General features: G+C 42.3%; 1 protein-coding gene across 3 annotated transcripts in view; it reads left to right on the top strand.

Annotated features, from left to right (window-relative positions):
• The window catches only part of ANXA6 (annexin A6), an 82,333-nt gene that overhangs the window by 36,723 nt on the left and 25,514 nt on the right, over nucleotides 1-20,096 (top strand). For all 3 annotated transcript variants that reach the window (XM_030213601.1, XM_030213599.1, XM_030213600.1), the window contains exons 9-14: nucleotides 798-891; nucleotides 2,209-2,304; nucleotides 4,346-4,404; nucleotides 5,575-5,697; nucleotides 7,648-7,706; nucleotides 17,675-17,753. In XM_030213601.1, the coding sequence (XP_030069461.1) occupies nucleotides 798-891; nucleotides 2,209-2,304; nucleotides 4,346-4,404; nucleotides 5,575-5,697; nucleotides 7,648-7,706; nucleotides 17,675-17,753 (510 nt within the window). The remainder of the gene's footprint in view (nucleotides 1-797; nucleotides 892-2,208; nucleotides 2,305-4,345; nucleotides 4,405-5,574; nucleotides 5,698-7,647; nucleotides 7,707-17,674; nucleotides 17,754-20,096) is intronic.

Raw genomic sequence — 20,096 nt, 5'->3', positions numbered from 1 at the left:
CCCGTTTCATTTGTGTCAGAAACGGGCCTTTTTTACTAGTATTCTATAACTTAAATGGGCAATTGGCATCTAACTTTAGATGACCTTTTTATAAAATAAGAGGGTTTATGGGGGGGGGGGGGGGGAGGGTTTCACGCAAGGAAGTTAAAAAATATGAACTCCATGTGCCACTGGTAGTATGAAATAATTTTATAGTGGTGGAGTTAAATTCAGCTTAACTTTTAAGAAGTCCTTCATATATACATTTTGTTGAACCACAAAAAATATGATACACATAAACTTAATCACATATTGATTTGAAATATTTGAAAATTCAGATTAAAAAGTTAGAAGGGTATATATGTAGCATTATTATACTCAGTAGGAAGATATATTGCTACCATGGAAGATTTGGGAAATTGACATTTGAACTTGTTCAGGAACTGCTACTGTGAATAAATAGATTCAGAATTGTAACTCTCGTTTTATCAGGACTTCTGTGCTCCATGTTTACAGCTTTTTGGTGCGGTCTGCTTGCATTAATCACTCAATCTGGGCAGTAGAACTCTCTTTAGATAACAGTGGTGGTATCGGTGGTGATTTTAATATCATAATGGTGTTGCTGTAGAGGATGTTTGTTGCCAGCAGTGTATTGATTAGGGTGATGAAAATTATGTTTCTTGTTGATGAGGGTAAATACATTGACAATGGGGGCAGTGCCTGTAGTAGAGGTGATGGTGCTAATCATGAGGATGATGGTGTTCTGATGGATACTCACATGATGTATTGGTGGTTGCTCTTCCTTTCATCCTCTCCAGGACCTCTACGAGGCTGGAGAACAGAAATGGGGCACAGATGAGGCCCAGTTCATCTATATTCTTGGAAGCAGAAGCAGTCTTCATCTCAGGCTGGGTTAGTATGTTTCTTTCGCAGGCATAAATTGTGAGCTGATATTCAGAACTATTGAACTGGGCTGCAGAAGGTCCTTCCTGTTTAAATCATGCTGAATGAGTCAGGAGGGGCTATTTTGAGGCACTATCAGGCGGTGCTGATGAATATCCCCTCGCACCACTGTGGCACTGGCAATAATCTGTGCTGGTACCCCCCATAGCTAACTAGGCAAGTAGGACCACTTAAATAGCAGTCCTGTCTTTGCCCGGACTGCGCGGTTATAGCAGTGCATACCTGCTGAACCCACATAACTTCCACATACCGCTGCTGACTCAGATATTCAGTACCAATGCCTGGATATAACCTGACACTGAATATCCAGGTGTAAATTAGCTGGTGATGATCAGCATTTATAGAAACACTGACCATTGCTGGCTCAATATTGACCTATACAATTCTACCTTGCAGTGCAATCCATAATTGGTAAACATTTATTAAAAGTGAAATAGCATGCCTCCAAAAATCTACCCTAAACCTAGACTCCATGACCTGTTTACCTTCATGTATTTACCTTTTCCAGAAGACCTGGGATTTCTAAAAATGACATCTTAAGAGTCAACCAGTAGATTGAGAGGACTTTTGAAATACACCATTATGCATAAATCTCCTCATAAAAGTGGTTAATAAATCCTAATTATTACAATTGAAAATAGAATCCTCTTGTGTGCTTGTAGATGACACCCAGAGAGAAGAGGTGAACCTGCATAGTTTCCAAGCTCTCATTCATTTTTTAATGCTTGGGTTGTGGGTCTTGGCTTAGCTTGAATGTTGGGATCTGAGTCCGACTAGTCGGAGCACTGGTTAAAACTGCTAGGCCAACAGAAAACCAGAACAAGCCTCTGCACAACTCCAAAATATCGAACAACAGTGAAGGAGACAAACTCACAACAATGTATCAGGGTGACAATCTATTCTTTATTTGGTTGATAAAATGACTCGTGTTGAGTGTTAAGTTTCGGCCCCTAGGCCTGCATCAGGAGTCTGAGTCCAACCAGAAGTGGACCTCCTGTAAAAAAAAAAAAAAAATCAGTGTGCAAAAATGTACTATTCATAAGAGTAATACAATCTTGTATTAATCGCAACTACAAATATTGAAATAATATCGCTCTCAGAGTGACGTAAACCTCTAATCTGTTGCGATTAAGGCCAGGTGAAAATAAAAAGTAAAAACAATGACATTTGACAAGCTTCTACCAATGTTCTGATATCAGGGGGACACAACATGATCATTAAGGAAGGCCAACCATATAGCAAAGACTTTGTTCTTCTGTTCTTCAGTGTTTGATGAATACAAGAAGATTTCAGGGAAGGAGATTGAAGAAAGCATCAAGGGAGAGCTGTCTGGAGATTTTGAGAATCTAATGTTGTCTGTCGGTACGTTTTTTTTCTAATTTTTTTTAGCCTTTTTCTCTTCTGTTTTAAATTGTACTGCAGGGTGATCTGTCTCCCCTAGATTAAGAACTGTGATTTACCCTTAATAGTAGCAGAGGGAAAGGTGGCTGTGTTCTAGTAGACTGTGGTAAGGCTCACATTCGATTTTTGCCTCAGGATACAGTCCTTGAAAACGCCTTGAGAAGCTTAAGCTTAAACCCTTTATAGAACTACCTTAAACCGGTTATAGAACTTCAAAAGGTGTTAAAGTTAGAGCCATCAAGAGTTCTCTAAAGGTGGTAACTTTGGTGGGAATGAGAGAGTGGGGGAAAAGCTCCTGGGAGCTTTCTTAGTTTTAAAAGTTAATCATTATTGGATGTATACAGTGCTGTAAAATAAGCGATATGCATTCAGGTACTATAAATTCTTGCCTGTTTTATTCCCAATTCCGTAGGGAGGGTCAGTGAAAGAAGTCAAATTTAAGACCCCAATTTCCAGTGTACTGCCCTAACCACTAGGCCACTCCTCATCTAGAGTTTTACGTGAAACCCCATTAATCTCTTGAATTTCCAGTGTCTGCGTTATACTGTACCACAGAGTAACTAAAGGCTTTTAGACCATGCACTAGCTAGACTTTTACTGGAGTATAAATATATGCTTTTTGGAGGGTACATCATGTGTATTATGGAAGGCTTAAACATTTTCCTGAACAGTGATATTGATAGTGTAGGATCAGATCATGGATTTGATATACAGGGTCAGATCATGCATTTAAACATATTATATGCCGATACTGTCTCTAGAGGGCTCACAATCTAATTGTTTATACCTGGGGCAGTGGAGGGTTAAGTGATTTATTCAGGGTCAGAAAGCAGCAGACTCCTAGTTCCACAGCTCATTGAATGGGCTGTGAAATAATTAGGTACAACTTGTAAATAATCTGTAAGTGAAGTCCAATTCCTCACAATAGACCTCATTTATGTTCTGATCAGGGGCGTAGCCAGATTTCGGTAGGAGGGGGGTCCAGAGCCCGAGGTGAGGGGGCACATTTTAGCCCCCTCGGCGCCGCCAACCCTCCCCCGCTATCGCCGTCAGCTACCTTTGCTGGTGGGGACCCCAACCCCCGCCAGCCGAGGTCCTCTTCTTCCGGCACAAGGCTTCGTTCTGTTTCTGTGAGCCTGACGTCCTGCACGTGTACATGCAGGATGTCAGACTCACAGAAACAGAACGAAGCCTTGTGCCAGAAGAAGAGGACCTCGGCTGGCGGGGGTTGGGATCCCCCACCAGCAAAGGTAGCCAACGGCAGCGGGGGAGGGTTGGCGGCCGGGGGGGTCGAGAGAGTCGTCAGCAAGGGGGTCCAGGGCCAAATCTACGGGGGCCCAGGCCCCTGTGGCCCCACATAGCTACGCCACTGGTTCTGATGCTTAGAACCAAACAAGGGCGCTAGAGGCCGTTGTCACCAGACTAGTGCCCACATTAGTGAGCACAGAATGCTCAGAGGCTCTAGTGCAGGAGACAACAAGCACGCCAAAGATTAGTGCAAATAGCAAGCTAATGCAGTCAAACTGATGTTAATGAGGTCATTTCCTATTCCTTCCTAGTGCTCAGAGAACAGCACACAAAACAAAGGCACCTTACCACTGAAAAAAATAGCTCCTGTTTGGAGCAGGCATTAGGGTGTTTGAATCTTCTCTTCATTCTTTAAAATCTGCCAGTTTTTATATAATTTGGAAGCAGAAGGAAGCCCATATTGGCATAGAAAACAGATGCCAATGTGTGCTTCACGTTCAGATTTTGTCAGGCGCATGAGCACAGGAGCTGATCTTACCGCAAAACTCTTCAGCGCATGCACCAAACACATCCCACCCCCCTGCTTTCGCTTTACAGCATGCATATAATTTAAATATCATTTTCTTTGAACATTGGCGAGCTAGGTTTCTTTGCTACTGACTTACCGCAGGAGTTCTGAGCATCGGCCTGTTAGACTATAGTCTTGTCTGTGGTTTGACCTCAGTCAGTCATGTTTTGCTGTTCTCTTCCACAGTGAAGTGCATTAGGAGTACTACAGAATATTTTGCAACCAGACTCTACAAGTCCATGAAGGTGAATAACTATTCTCCTAGTCTTTTAACCTGAACTTCTCTATTCCCCTGTTTCTACAATACAACACTGTGACATTACATTTAGCCATCTACTAGCTCCACTGGGACTTGAGTTAACTGGGCACCGGTCTGAATATTGGCCAGTGCCCAGTTAACTTCCGGGTCTGCAGTCATACCCAGATATTCGATACTGGGAGCCTTGCATGCCCTGGCATTGAACACTGGAGTTAGTTCAGCCCATGGCCAGAAGGGCTTCCCACCCCAGGTTGAATATTTATTTATTTATTTATTACATTTGTATCCCACATTTTCCCACCTATTTGCAGGCTCAATGTGGCTTACAGAGACCTGTTATGGCACCAGGGTAACAGTTACAATTGGTGTTACAACAAGATCAGGGTGTGAGAAAAAATCTAAGCAAACAGTAATAGGAAGATGACTATCGGAATAGGGTGAAGTGTTCAAGTGTTATAGTTGAGCTATGGTTTCTCGTCCTATATAGATTTTCAAGGTTAATTTCAGCTTCATCTCTTTGATTTTGTTGGTTCTGGGTGCCCACATTATGAAGCTAATCATTTGGGGTATTGAACCCTGCCCATTGTCCTTTAACCTCCTTCCTTTCCAGTGGGTGACATTGGTAAAGTTTTTTTTATGATCAGGATCACCCACACCGGCTTTTTTTTTTTTTACAAGGGAGAATGTCCACCAAATGAATCTTTCATTCTCAACCCCCTTTACCGGCCAGTCTGCTTTGATCCTGGAGTGGAATCTTCCACTCTCTGGATCAATTGGAGATGATGTCAAGGCAGTGCTCACAGCCCCTAGGTTGGGGGAGGGAGTTATGGTCATTTAGCGCCTAATAGCTGAAGTAAGAGTCCATAATTGCAGGATCTGGAAAGCGTTGTCATGAAGGACCATCTTACTAGATCAGACTAGGGATGTTAAGAGGGAGGGATGAAAAGTAGGAGACATATCCCCGAGTAGCCGTAAAGAAAGAGTTATGGTGCCAGGATCGTTGCTCTATTTCTGACTGAGCTGGAACTGAAAGGCAATAAGAGGAAACGGGAGACTCCATAATCTAAAACCCTCTTTATCATCTTCATGTTTACAACACTGTTGTATCTGTGGAAAATAACTTACTAGGAGTCTCATAGCTCTGTGTCTCTTACAGGGAATGGGGACAGCTGATAACACACTGATCAGGATTATGGTTTCCCGCAGTGAAATTGATATGATGGATATCCGGGAGGCCTTTAGGACCAAGTATGAAAAGTCACTGTACTCTATGATCAAGGTAAACATGGCCCATGATACAATCCCTATGTACATTGTTTTCAAGGTTGAGCATTGTGTAATCTTTTCCTACACAAACAGAAAACATGTTGGGGGTTTTTTTGTCTCTAGTGAGCACAGCCCTTAAAACATCTTTCTTTCAGAAAATGACCTACATGTTATCCAGAACAAACTACCACATTTAACAAGATGAATAAGAGTTTTCTATTTTCCTGGTGTGACTTAAGGCCCTGTTGAGATCTACCAGTCCCTCATTTTACAGAGGTCGTGGTGATTTTATAAAAGGGCAAATAAACACCTAATTAGTCTAGTATTTTATAAAGACACCTGTGCACTTGTGTCCTTATAAAATACAGCCTAAATGGCAGAAATTGTGCCTTGATTGCAGGCACAAACAGGTCAGGTATGTCTCCAAGGAGCTACCCTTCATATGCAGTTTGGTGTAGCCAGGTTTAGCCATTCATAAAGGAGGACAAAAAAACATAAACCACAACACAAAGACATTTTAGCCATCTTGTAAACCCTTGGCTCTGTTGAACTGAGAGAGAAACCTTGATACTGAGCTAATACATTTCTTCACTAATTTTTTTGAAGTTAACACTCCATTAGGACCTGTACCTTCCAGCAGCTAGTCAAAAATCTATTGCAGTTGAATGTCAATATATCTTTGCTGTTGCAAACTGTATATAATTAATACCAGCCTCAAAGGTGGAATAAAGATCTGTGTGTTAACATCTCCATATTGACAGGTGCTATTATACTCACATGAGGCATTTTATAATGATAATGTCACATTACTTATTTATTCTCATCATCCTATTACTATTTACATAATCGCTTGCACAATATTGTAAATGAGTGTACAGATTTAATGACCATATTAAGTCCTTCAGAGTAAATTTTCAAAGATATCATCTCTCTTCCCATGTGGGAAAAAGAGGTGGCTCCAGAAGTGAGGTTAGAGCAGGCTGGATGAAGTACAGTATTTTGAAATCTCTGTACTTACTTTTCCCCACGGATTTTCAACCTACAGAGTATGCAGGGCAGGGGCATAGCCAAACCTCATGGTGGGAGGGGGCCAGAGCCCAAGGCACATATTGGTCTGCTCCACCCCCCCCCACCCCCACTGCTGCAGCAAATACCTTGGCTGGCGGGGGTGCCCAACCCCCACCAACTGAAGCGTTGTGCAGCACTGGTCTCCGGCCCTACTCTATCTTCCCCTTACATCCTGCACGCTTTTTTTAGTGAAATTGAGCATGCTCAGATTTACTAAAAGGAGCATGCCGAACGTGAGGGAAAGATGGAGCAGGGCAGGCAATGTGGCGGCGCCAAAGACCAGCGCTTCAGCTGGTGGGGGTTAGGGACCCCTACCAGCAAAACCAGGGGCCCAGAGGAAATTTGGGGGGACCCAGGCCTCCATGGTCCCACGTAGCTATGCCACTGATGCAGGGTAAAGCATCCCTTGCAGCACTGACAGCCGCAGGATTTTCAAAGGGAAACTATGGAGAGTTTCCCTGAAATCGACTTGCAGGCACAAAAGAGCCACCACAAACATACAGATACTGAAATCAGTTTAAAAATTCTCTTCTTATCAACAGGAAAGATGGGGGGGGGGGGGGGGGGGGGGTTGCATTTATAATTGCTTGTGTTGCCCAATGACTTGGCTTCTTGTAGGCTTGTAACACTTGTATTCTGTTTTTATCCAAAACTTATAGCCAGCCCTAAGCTTCCAGAAACACATTTGTGTGCATGCTTTACTTTCTAGAGGCCCTGACCTTCTGAAGTACATTGCACAGAGAATTCTCAGCTGACTTAAAATAATAAGCTTTGCACTTAGGCATGAAGGGAGGTGCAGACCGAACAGCCATTGAGTTATGGAGCAGACTGAGTATTCTTAAAGACATAACAGGGCTGTAAAAGAACTTGTCTCCTGGCCTTTTTTTCTTTTCAGAATGACACATCGGGAGAGTACAAGCATGCCCTTCTCAAGCTCTGTGGAGGGGACGATGAGTAAGTTTTTATGTTTTAATTCGTCTTTTAAGTGTTTCTTCTGTGATCCACAGTAGCATTGTGAGACGATCAGTTAATGCATGCAGGACCCCAAATTCTATATAGGTTGCTCAAAGTTGGGTAAACAAATTTGGATGCTTAGGGCAGATGTGTCTGCAATTTAATTAATGAGGCATCCAATGAATAATTGACGTTAATTGGCAACAATTTGGACTGTTGCATATCTGCTCTAAGCAGTATTCTATAACATCCACACCTAAATGTCACAGTATGCATATCCAAAGGGGGCGTGGCTGTAGGAGAGTATGGGCAGATCAGGGGGGCGTGCCTGTAGGAGGAATATGGGCAGATCAGGGGGGCGTTCCTAGAAATTAGGCATGAATTGCATGCCAGCATTTACACCAGGTTTTGGCAAGCATAAACTTTGGTGCCCAAAGTTAGGCACAAAGGACTAGATTCTATATATCACACCTAAAATTTTGGCGCCAAAATAAAATTCGCCTAAGTGCATTTTATAAAACGTGCCTTAATTTAGGCATACTTTTTAATTTAACCATATTTTATAGAATAAGCTGAATTTCTGTGCGGTTTATAGAATCTGCAGAGCGCCAGTCCATGCGACTAAATTTAGTGGCAAGCAGTTACACCAAGTAAAACCTGCACGGTGCATGGACCAGGTGTATTCTATGACACGCATAGACTTTAGAAATACACATTCTCCGCCCATAGCTACGCCCCCTTTTCAACTATGTGACTTAGAATTTACACGCAGCATGTTAAATAATATGCTTGGACAGTTCTCCATGTAACTTCTAGTGTCAATTAAGTGGCAATTATCTTTGCTGATAAGTGGCCTGTTAACTAATAAGGTTATGTGCATTGTTGTGTTATGTGCATTGTTGTGGAATACACTACAATTTCCATGCGGAAATCTCATTGCGATATATAGAATCCGGGGGAAAATCCACACTAAGGTAGTATTCTACAAAGAGCGCTCTGCACGGAGATCCTTTTATAGAATACCAGCTTAGCATAGATCATTCTGACACCTGTGGGCACCATTTACTGAATTCAGCCCAGGCTGCCTGAATACAGTGGGTTCCCAACCCCTTCTCAGGGATACCTAGTCAGGATTAGTTCTGCTTAGTCATACAGAAATATATTTCACTCCTCTCTATATATCAGCACTAAGAAACTGTGGGCTGTCTGTTGCCAGAGGGTGGGGAGCACATGTGTGTGTTGAACGCACATGATACACCATCCCACCCATTGGTTTCAGGGGTGTTTGGCTGGAGTGAGCATAAGCAGCCATGAAGAAAGGAAGCCATGTCTTCCATGGGCTGTGCCAAAGGAGCTACAGGGGAAGGAGGCAGTTTTTGGTGTACCAATGATTTCTGAGGCTCGGAGGGTGGGTGGAGACAGAGTGACTGCTGGGGCAGGGAGATGGGGGAGTGGAAAGAGTGAATGACTCCTGGGGCTGGAGGTAAAGGAAAATTAGAGTGAGAGAAACTGCTGGGATGGAGGTGGTGTGGGGTGAAAAGAATGATTGACTGATAGGACTAGGGGATGAGAGAGTAGAGCAGTATGTGACTCCTAGGACTGGGGGTCAAGGGGTAGCAGAAGTGAGAGCAACTGCTGGGATAGAGGGAATGAAGAGAGAGAGAGAGAGTGACTGCTAGGATTGGGGTATGGGGGAGTAGACAGAGTATGTGACTCTTGGGGCTGGGGGATGAAGGGGTAGTAGATAGAATGAGAGTGACTGGTGGGGGTGGAGGGGTAATGGAGAGACTGATTGCTGGGGTGGGTGGTGGGGTGAAAAGTATGAATGTCATTGCAGGAGCTGAGGTGGAGAGAGTAATTACAGGGGGTGGGGGTGGTTGAAGAGAGAGTGTCTGCTGAATTGGGCTGGCGTAGCAGAGCCAGATGTTCAGGGAAGAGGGTAAAGAGGTCATTGGGATGACAGTCTCCCTGTACTTTCAATTTGAAACTTGTCAAAGGTACAGAATGTGTGGACATTTTCACCTGCATTTTATCTGGGTATATTTTTCTGGGAAAAATAACCATGTTTAGAGATGAAAATGCAACCTGTATGTTTTTAGATTTGTTGAACTACATACTTACCTTTGACTGCATTAATGGAAGATAATTTACATGCATAAACCAAGTTTTTGAAAATTATTCTCTTAAGACGATCACAGCTCATGATCCATGGGCCACAAATTTCATAAGTAGCCAGACTATTACCTAGAAGTTGGAGTGTCAGGTATTTTGTCCCCTGTTCCCCTGATTTTGTATGCATCATATAGTTGCATATGGTCAGTCCTAAAGACCTGATACTCATTATCTCCCAAATTCTATATATAGCGGCCAAAATTGCGCTCTGAAATTTGAAGGTATGGAAGAAAGTGGGATGTTTGACCATGGAAATACAAGACCTGGAGAAATGGATCTTAAAAATACTTGCTTATTGATGAAAAAAAGACTCGACACAACCGTTGTGTTTCGGCCGTTAGGCCTGCATCAGGAGTCTACAAAACACATATATACAAATAAACGTTAAATAAAAACAAACCATATGTAATCGGAGAATCAAATGCTAAAAATCTAATAAAAACTAATGAAATATACAAAAACATATTTGACAGTTAACAAATAAAAGTATGTACAGTGGTGGAAATAAGTATTTGATCCCTTGCTGATTTTGTAAGTTTGCCCACTGACAAAGACATGAGCAGCCCATAATTGAAGGGTAGGTTATTGGTAACAGTGAGAGATAGCACATCACAAATTAAATCCGGAAAATCACATTGTGGAAAGTATATGAATTTATTTGCATTCTGCAGAGGGAAATAAGTATTTAATCCCTCTGGCAAACAAGACCTAATACTTGGTGGCAAAACCCTTGTTGGCAAGCACAGCGGTCAGACGTCTTCTGTAGTTGATGATGAGGTTTGCACACATGTCAGGAGGAATTTTGGTCCACTCCTCTTTGCAGATCATCTCTAAATCATTAAGAGTTCTGGGCTGTCGCTTGGCAACTCGCAGCTTCAGCTCCCTCCATAAGTTTTCAATGGGATTAAGGTCTGGTGACTGGCTAGGCCACTCCATGACCCTAATGTGCTTCTTCCTGAGCCACTCCTTTGTTGCCTTGGCTGTATGTTTTGGGTCATTGTCGTGCTGGAAGACCCAGCCACGACCCATTTTTAAGGCCCTGGCGGAGGGAAGGAGGTTGTCACTCAGAATTGTACGGTACATGGCCCCATCCATTCTCCCATTGATGCGGTGAAGTAGTCCTGTGCCCTTAGCAGAGAAACACCCCCAAAACATAACATTTCCACCTCCATGCTTGACAGTGGGGACGGTGTTCTTTGGGTCATAGGCAGCATTTCTCTTCCTCCAAACACGGCGAGTTGAGTTCATGCCAAAGAGCTCAATTTTTGTCTCATCTGACCACAGCACCTTCTCCCAATCACTCTCGGCATCATCCAGGTGTTCACTGGCAAACTTCAGACGGGCCGTCACATGTGCCTTCCGGAGCAGGGGGACCTTGCGGGCACTGCAGGATTGCAATCCGTTATGTCGTAATGTGTTACCAATGGTTTTCGTGGTGACAGTGGTCCCAGCTGCCTTGAGATCATTGACAAGTTCCCCCCTTGTAGTTGTAGGCTGATTTCTAACCTTCCTCATGATCAAGGATACCCCACGAGGTGAGATTTTGCGTGGAGCCCCAGATCTTTGTCGATTGACAGTCATTTTGTACTTCTTCCATTTTCTTACTATGGCACCAACAGTTGTCTCCTTCTCGCCCAGCGTCTTACTGATGGTTTTGTAGCCCATTCCAGCCTTGTGCAGGTGTATGATCTTGTCCCTGACATCCTTAGACAGCTCCTTGCTCTTGGCCATTTTGTAGAGGTTAGAGTCTGACTGATTCACTGAGTCTGTGGACAGGTGTCTTTCATACAGGTGACCATTGCCGACAGCTGTCTGTCATGCAGGTAACGAGTTGATTTGGAGCATCTACCTGGTCTGTAGGGGCCAGATCTCTTACTGGTTGGTGGGGGATCAAATACTTATTTCCCTCTGCAGAATGCAAATAAATTCATATACTTTCCACAATGTGATTTTCCGGATTTAATTTGTGATGTGCTATCTCTCACTGTTACCAATAACCTACCCTTCAATTATGGGCTGCTCATGTCTTTGTCAGTGGGCAAACTTACAAAATCAGCAAGGGATCAAATACTTATTTCCACCACTGTATACATCAGTAGCTAAATACAAGCCATACGTCAAAAATGTATGTAAAATACTTTTATTTGTTCTTTAACTGTCCATTTATATATGTTTTCGAATATGTTTTTGTATATTTCATTAGTTTTTATTTTGCAATATTTTATATTGTTTTAGATTTTTAGCATTTGATTCTCCAATTACATATGGTTTGTTTTTATTTAACGTTTATTTGTATATATGTGTTTTGTAGACACCTGATGCAGGCCTAACGGCCGAAACACAACGGTTGTGTCGAGTCTTTTTTTCATCAATAAACAAGTATTTTTAAGATCCATCTCTCCAGGTCTTGTATTTCCATGGTCAAACATCCCACTTTCTTCCATACCTGTGTTCTCCCTTGGGGCGTTCGAGTTCTCCGCTAAACAGCGGATTTTTTTGAACACATAGCTCTGAAATTTGACACACATCGGGCGTACTCCATGATTGTATGTGCAACTTAATTGACAAATGAACAATTAATTGTCAATAATTGGGAGCTAACAATTTGAATTTAGGAGCACATCTTTGTAGAGAGTATCCTATAAAGATGCAGATTCAAAAATGGGGTGTGGCAATGGGAGGGGCATGGGTAGGTCAGGGCCGTTCCTAGAATTTGCGCACAGTGTTATAGATTAAGGCAGATCTGCGCCTAATTTAGGTGCAAGGACTAATACCAATTTGGTATAAATCCTTGCACCTAAATTTGGACATGGATCCTGTCACTAAGCGTTATTCTATAAACTGTAACCAACTTTGTGTGCCGTTTATAGGATAGCGCTAACGCCCATTTTTTTAGCACCCAAATTTGGGTGTTAATTATAGAATTTAGTCCTATATGCCCGTAGCTGATGTGCGAATCATTAAGCCTGCGGTGAACTCTGAATCTCAAGCTGGATTTTCAAAGTCCTGATCAATAGAAATAAAACAAAATAAAACATGGAAAAGAAAATAAGGTGATACCTGCCTTATTGGACAAAACAATACATTTCTTGATTAGCTTTCAAAGTTAGCCCTTCTTCGTCAGATCGGAAATAAGCAAATGTTGGTAGATGACAGTATATATGTGAAACATCAAAGCATTCCAGTGACAGTCTAACAGGATGGGGGATAGGTGAGATATGCATGGAGGCAGGAGGGGGACAAAGCAGTACAAGGGATTCAAGTACAAATCCACCTATGCATCCAGCTTTTCCTACTTAAGCGCACAAATATGGAACGCATTGCCAAAAGAAGTAAAAACTAGGTTCAACCATCTAAACTTCTGGAAAGCACTAAAGACAGAACTGTTCAGAAGAGCATACCCCACCAACCCAACATAAAAAACCTGGACACTTGTGACACAATGTAACCAAAAACCGCAATGAACACTACTTGTACCTCATTCCACCACATTATCACTTTGTATTCATTCATACCATGTTTGTTCAGACCGGAATCGGCTAACGCCACTAACGGTAATATGTAAACCACATTGAGCCTGCAGTGGGAAAATGTGGGATACAAAAGCAACAGATAAAAAAAGATAGTAGAACAAAGTCTTAGGAAACTAAATGTTCAAGAGATCTTAAAGGTTGCACTGGTTTATAAACTTTGAGGGTAGAAGGAGCTGCTTTATTCAAAGCCTTAAATAAAAAATGTTGGCTTCCAATTTCAGCTAGAACTGAATTCAGTGTAGAGATGTCAGAACCAGTGTAATATGTTCCGTTTAGGCAGGTAAATCACTATTTGTTCATGTAAATACTTTGCAAATTCCCCTCAGAAGATCCTGCTCTGTAATTCTACCTCGGAGCCAATTCTAAATATCATATCGGTATTTCCTTTGACCCCTGTCTGAAGAGTCATTAGGTTCTGCACTTATCCTTCCTCTGATGAGGTTAGGTTTTCACTATTCATACTAAAATGGGTTAAAATCAGGTGAAGGTTAAGCTTTGTGCAAGAACAAAGGCCGAGTGAGGATCTGATCCTCTGAGTGGGACTGAAATTATCAATAATTCATGATGTTTCAGAAGAGGCTGTTGATGTTTACAGAGGTCAATGACTTGCTTTGAAGGTTGTGACCCTCGGTGTGGAAGAAGTAGAACAGGTAGACATGAACGGCTTGTTTACTCTTTCCAAAAACAGAAGGCCTAGGAAGTTACTAAATAGTAAATTTTAAAATAAATTGGAGAAAATATTTATCACTCAGGAGTAGATTCTATAAATGGCGCCTTAAGCTGTGGGCGCTAATCTGGCCACATGACCAAATTGCATGCATAACTTAACAAGCCAATCAATACTGATAACTGACACTTAACATCCAATTACTGGCAATAATTATAATTTATGTGCACAAATTTCTATGCGTACTAGTGCTGCACATCAATTCTAATGCACACAGCTGAAAAGGGGGTGTGGCCATGGGCATGGAATGGGCGGGTCATGGACATTTATGCACATTGTTATAGAATGTACCCGATCTGTGCCTAAGTTGGGTGCAGTTATTTAGGCCTGGTTTTAGGTGGCCTAAATGAGTGCACTTAAATTTTAGTCACAAGAACAGCTGCTAAGCATGTTTTATAAAGTACGCCTAACTTTAGGCAAGTTACAGAATTGCACTATGCATGTGGTTTTGCAGCGCTGAATTTTTTTAAGGTACCTTTTATAGAATTAGGAGATCAGCGTGTAAACGAACTCTGGAATTTGCTGCCAGAGAATGAAGTAAAAGCAGTGAGCTTAGCAGGGTTTAAAAAAAGGTTTGGACACGTTCTTAAGTCCATGAACCATTATGAAGACGCACTTAGGAAAATCCACTGCTTGCCCCTGGGATAAGCAGCATAAAATCTGTTATACTCGTTTGGGATCTTGCCAGTTTCTTGTGACTTGGATTGGTGGAAACAGGATGTTGGGCTTGATGGACCTTCAGTCTGTCCCATTACCAACACTTATGTATTTATACAGTTAAATTGAGAGGCGCCCTTGGGGCTGCATTTAAAGAGACATCCCTCCCGTTCTTAGTAAAAAGCTCCAGGATATAAAGTTTCTTTTAAATTCAATATGCTCAGCTGAGAAACCGTGCTTGTTTCAATTATAAACAAACCTCCAGGCTGCTTCCAGACTCCCAGTTACGTACTGGAGCTTTCCAGGATATCATAAGCTCCCAGAATTGGATTTAGGCAGATGCAAAAGAGGCAACTCTCTAGGGTGCCAAATTTTAACCTGGGTACAGAAATCTGATGCTGCTTGTTGCAGTACCACACATTATGATCTTGGGGGGGGGGGGGGGGCATCCTCTCCCTGCAGTTCTGCAGCTCCTTGGGGCATCAACATTTTAAATCCAGCCTGGTAAGTGCTGCCAGTCTTTAACTTTTCATGTTTGCTGCAGCCAACAGAGGAGAGGGAGAGGAAAGTTAAAATCAAAATATTTGCAAACTGTTCATTGTAACTGTATTACACAGTACAGTCTTGATTATCTGATCTGCGGTAATCCGACCATCTGGCATATCCAACAGACCCCCCCCCCCCCCCTTGATGTCATTGCCTTAATTTCTATTGAAAATCTTTTTGAAAATCAGGAACCTCTGTCCCTTTGTTTTTTTGCATTGTTTGAGGGGTTTATGCAGTGTTTTCCGTACTATCTGACTTTTCACTTATCCAGCGACAAGTCGGTCCCTTTTAGGTTGGATAATCGAGACTGTACTGTATATTAAGTAGGTAACTTGTGCTTTCCATATGTAAACCATGTTTCCACACAGCAAATGGCATAGCTGTTATAAAATCATGCAGATGAATACAGCTATATTTGATGACAAGCTCATGTGTTACATACACACTTACCGCATGCAGTTGTGCCAGGAGGTGCCACGTATGGGCATATTTTCTAAGATAAGGGCATTTCTATAATTATTTACTCTTTCCAAAAATACTAGGACTAGGGGGCATGCAATGAAGCTACAAAGTAGTAAATTTAAAACAAATTGGAGAAAATATTTCTTCACTCAACGTAGAGGAGTGTGGTAGCCGTGTTAGTCCACTCTTAAGGTTATCAATAGAAATCAAACAAAATAAAACATGGAAAAGAAAATAAGATGATACCTTTTTTATTGGACATAACTTAATACATTTCTTGATTAGCTTTCGAAGGTTGCCCTTCTTCCTCAGATCGGAAATAAGCAAATTACACTCAACGTGTAATTAAACTCTGGAATTTGTTGCCAGAGAATGTGGTAAAAGCAGTTAGTGGGGTTTAAAAAAGGTTTGGATAGCTTCCGAAAAGAAAAATCCATAAACCAAGATAGACTTGGCAAAATCCACTGCTTATTTCTAGGATAAGAAGCATAAAATATATATTGTACTGTTTTGGGATCTTGCCAGGTACTTGTAACCTCGATTGGCCACTGTAATGGATGCTGGGCTTGATGGACCTTCGGTCTGACCCAGTATGGCAACTGTTATGTTTTTAGTGCCAACCTTTACATCTCATAAGTATGAAAGATTACAGAATGGTACCACTTACCCACATAAGTGTACTCTTAACAACAGAAGTGTGGTTTAAGGGCCTGTGCCAGTGGCATGGCATGTAAATGGAAGGAGGGCATATACATAGGCAGGTCACGGGCAGGACATAGGTGTATCACCCTCTTATGTGTGTAACTTACAGAATCCTGTAAGTTACCCACATACTTACTGCATTTACGTGGCCTGCAGTTACACCAGGTCTTAGAGGCCGAGTGAATTTGAATTTTGCTTTTGGATTCATCACCAAAACCAGACCGAAATAAAGGTTTGTGTTTCAACCAAAAATGCCTGTGCATTTTTGGCTGAAACTTGAAATTCACTCCTCCCCTCATGATCACTTTTCCGCCCATCACACCTGTAGGCCCTCCCCAGGCCTAACTTACTCCCCTGTTTACTAAGCTAAGTGGCAATACCGACGCAGCCCATTCAAAATGAATGGGCTGTGTTGGCATTAGCGCACGTCAGCTGCTAGCACGGCTTAGTAAACGGGGTGGGGGGGGATTAGGAAGGCCTTATGGTCTAGTGGAGTCTTCGGAGGCAGGAACGAACCCCACCTTTACACTACAGACTCTGGGTACTTTATTCACAGACTTTGCATCAAGTTTTTTAGAGAGAGTGCCATATTTTCCGTGTGCTTGTGTAGGTGGATTCCATAAGGAAAGTAACATGTACATTTGAGAAAGCAATGGATGATTTTTCAGTTCCATCCTGTCCTGTTCCTGGAATTCCTCCACTAAGGCATATGTTATCGAGTAAGCAATACACACTGTGTTAACCATATTGAGACAGGATAAGACATTTTATGCACAAAAATATCCTTGAAAATTGTCCTCTAATTGTAACTGTGTGTGTAAATGAAATAACAATCGTGTGTACATTCTGACAAGCCAAAGGAACATATTATAGTATACGCTTCTCCTTTAGTCTCCTTTTACCTGTGTTTTCCTCAGTGACGTGAAGATACAATTGATCTAGTTTTTGACAGCTGTAATTTTACTTGGTTTGGCACATTTTTGCTGCTGCACCACAGTAGTGAACCAGGCATCAGCCAGTTCTATTTTCCCAATCTTGACGGTAACTCCTTAAACATCCGACTACAGGATGTCCAGACCCCGTTTGTGTACTCATCTGAGTTTGGGCTTGGAAAATTTCATTCTGGTTTTGGAGAGCTGACTGTCCTTGTGTCCACTTAACCCTTTCAGTGCTGCAGGCGAGTTCTTTCCTGAAGCTGCCCAGGCGGCCTATCAGATGTGGGAACGTAGCGCAGTGGCTCGAGTAGAGGTTTGAACAGATTGCCTACCCTGCCCTGCCTTTCTGCTACCTGCTGCCTTGCGTTTTACACTTAGGACCACCTAACTTTTGCTTCTTTTCCACGTGCCTTAAAACTCTGCAACTGACCCCCCCCCCCCCCAGCTTTTCTCACGAGTTCTGCATGAGTAGTTGACCCAGCTAATCTGATAACCATGATTTTGTACATTAAAGGTATTTCACACCATTGTCCCAGTGCAGGAACAGCAACCAGTTGGATGTAGGAGCGTAGCCAGACCTGCTATTTCAGATGGACCCTTCCCACCCCCACCCCTCTGCCCTTGCTATCATCATCTTTCTCCCCCTTCCACCCAGCATCTGCTCCTTTCCCTCCCTGGTCTACCTCTAAGCTGTCACTGGCAGCAATTCCAGTAAGCAACTGCACCAGCCCTGTAGGCTTCCCCACCAGTGAAGAAACAGGAAGTGATGTCACTGAGGGTGGGCCACAGTAGAGGGAAGCCTGCAGGACTGGCGCAAGTTGCTTACTGCTGGCGGGTGGGGTTCAGAGAGATGGGCAGCTGCCATGAGAGGGGGTGGGGGTGGAGAAAAAGAAAGGATTGAGGCACCGCCAAAGAGGTGCTTTGGGGGCCATTAGCTACGCCACTGGTTGGATGTTTTTGAAGTTGGATGTTTATGGCTGCCCTCAGGTTTTGTTACTGTTTCTTCTTTCATTTGCAGTGGCTGCAAAACAGACAACTGCAGCTCATTCTCAGTGTGGGAGACGCTGGTGTGGAATAGCCATTAATGTATGGATTTTCTTGTTTGAGAGAACAGCATTACTCTTACAAGAGCCTTGATGTTCTTATAATTCTCTAGAAAAAAATACCACAATGTTTTTACTAATGCAGTTATGTGCTAATTAAAAATTACAACCTGGCCAGCTTCAGAGATCCTGCTGCCTCTGACCCCTTTACTAACCTGTAGATCAGGAGTTTCGGTGGCAGCAGACTTTATTGCAGATTTAGAGTACTGGTGAGTTACATGCAGGTACAGTAATTTAGTTTCCTATCCTTAGAGGACATACGATCTAATTTCGTACCTGAGGAAATGGAGGCTTAAGTGACTTACCCAAGATCACAAGGAATGGCGTTCTGGATTAAAATTTAACTTCAGATGTCATAAAGTAGTGCACTAAATCTGAAGTAAGAATGCAACATTAAGAGGGTCTTTTTCTAAAGATTAGCTCGAGTTATCTGCAGCAGGGTCCATAGGAATAAAATGGGACCTGCTGCAGATAACTCAAGCTAATCTTTAGTAAAAGACCCCCTTAGTGCACCTGTGTTATCTGCAGCACAGTTAATGCACAGGAAGTGTATCGTCTCAGGGTAAACAGCATGGGAAGACGCTGGAGGCTTTGCAGTTATCGCGTGCTCATTTTGTCCATCAGCCTGCAGTAATTGCACATTTTAATGCACTTGAGTAAAAGGGGCCCTAACTAGAGAGGTAAAGGTTTTGCTTTATAAACAGTCTGGCAGATATTCAAAATATTTAACTGGCTAGAAACAGCTTCTGGCCAGTTAAATAGCATTTTTAGTTCCTAACCACGGATATTCAGCGGGAGGTAACCAGTTATCTCCTGCTGAATATCCACGGCTATCCTCTAACCAACTATATCACGTAACAGATATTTAGTGCCAAACTGGCTATGTTTAGCAGTTAAAATAGGCCGTATAAATAGCCCTGGCCTAGATCCATGTTTCCCAAGTGCATGCCTGGAGTATCCCCGGACAGTCAAGTGTTCAAGATGTCCACAATGAATATGCATGAACTTGATTTGCATACGCTGCCTACATTATATGCAAATCTCTTTCATGCACATTCATTGTGGATATCCTGAAAACCTGACTGGCAAGGGGTAGTCTAGGACTGGACTTGGGAAGCACTGGCCTAGAACATACATACGTTAATGCACTTATTGTATAAGCACAGTTGGCATCTAAATTTAGGCACCCTTTATGGAATTGCTTTTTTAGCCTTTTGTCAAAAAAGTAAAAGCCAAGTTTTTCTCTGCCCAGCTGGCAGTTTGTTTTGGCAGTAATAGTTATTTTTTATAGCTCAATGTATTGATTCTTGCTTTGAGCATTATGCCTGTTTAGTTTTTATTTTCTTTTTATGATATTTTGTTTGATTATTATTCTACTTTGATGTAAACCGCTTTGTACTGAACCCTGGTTCAAGGAAGACAGTATATAACAGTTGTGCCTATTTTATTTTTGACACTGCTTTGGGTGACTTGTCCGGTTCATGGAAGGAGTTTATAAAGTTCCACAATTAAAAGTGAGATTTGCATTTGTAAAAAAATACAGTCTAACCTTT

This window comes from Microcaecilia unicolor, chromosome 8 (assembly GCF_901765095.1).
Source record: "Microcaecilia unicolor chromosome 8, aMicUni1.1, whole genome shotgun sequence".
Classification (NCBI taxonomy): domain Eukaryota; kingdom Metazoa; phylum Chordata; class Amphibia; order Gymnophiona; family Siphonopidae; genus Microcaecilia; species Microcaecilia unicolor.
This window is presented reverse-complemented; position numbering and strand designations above follow the sequence as displayed.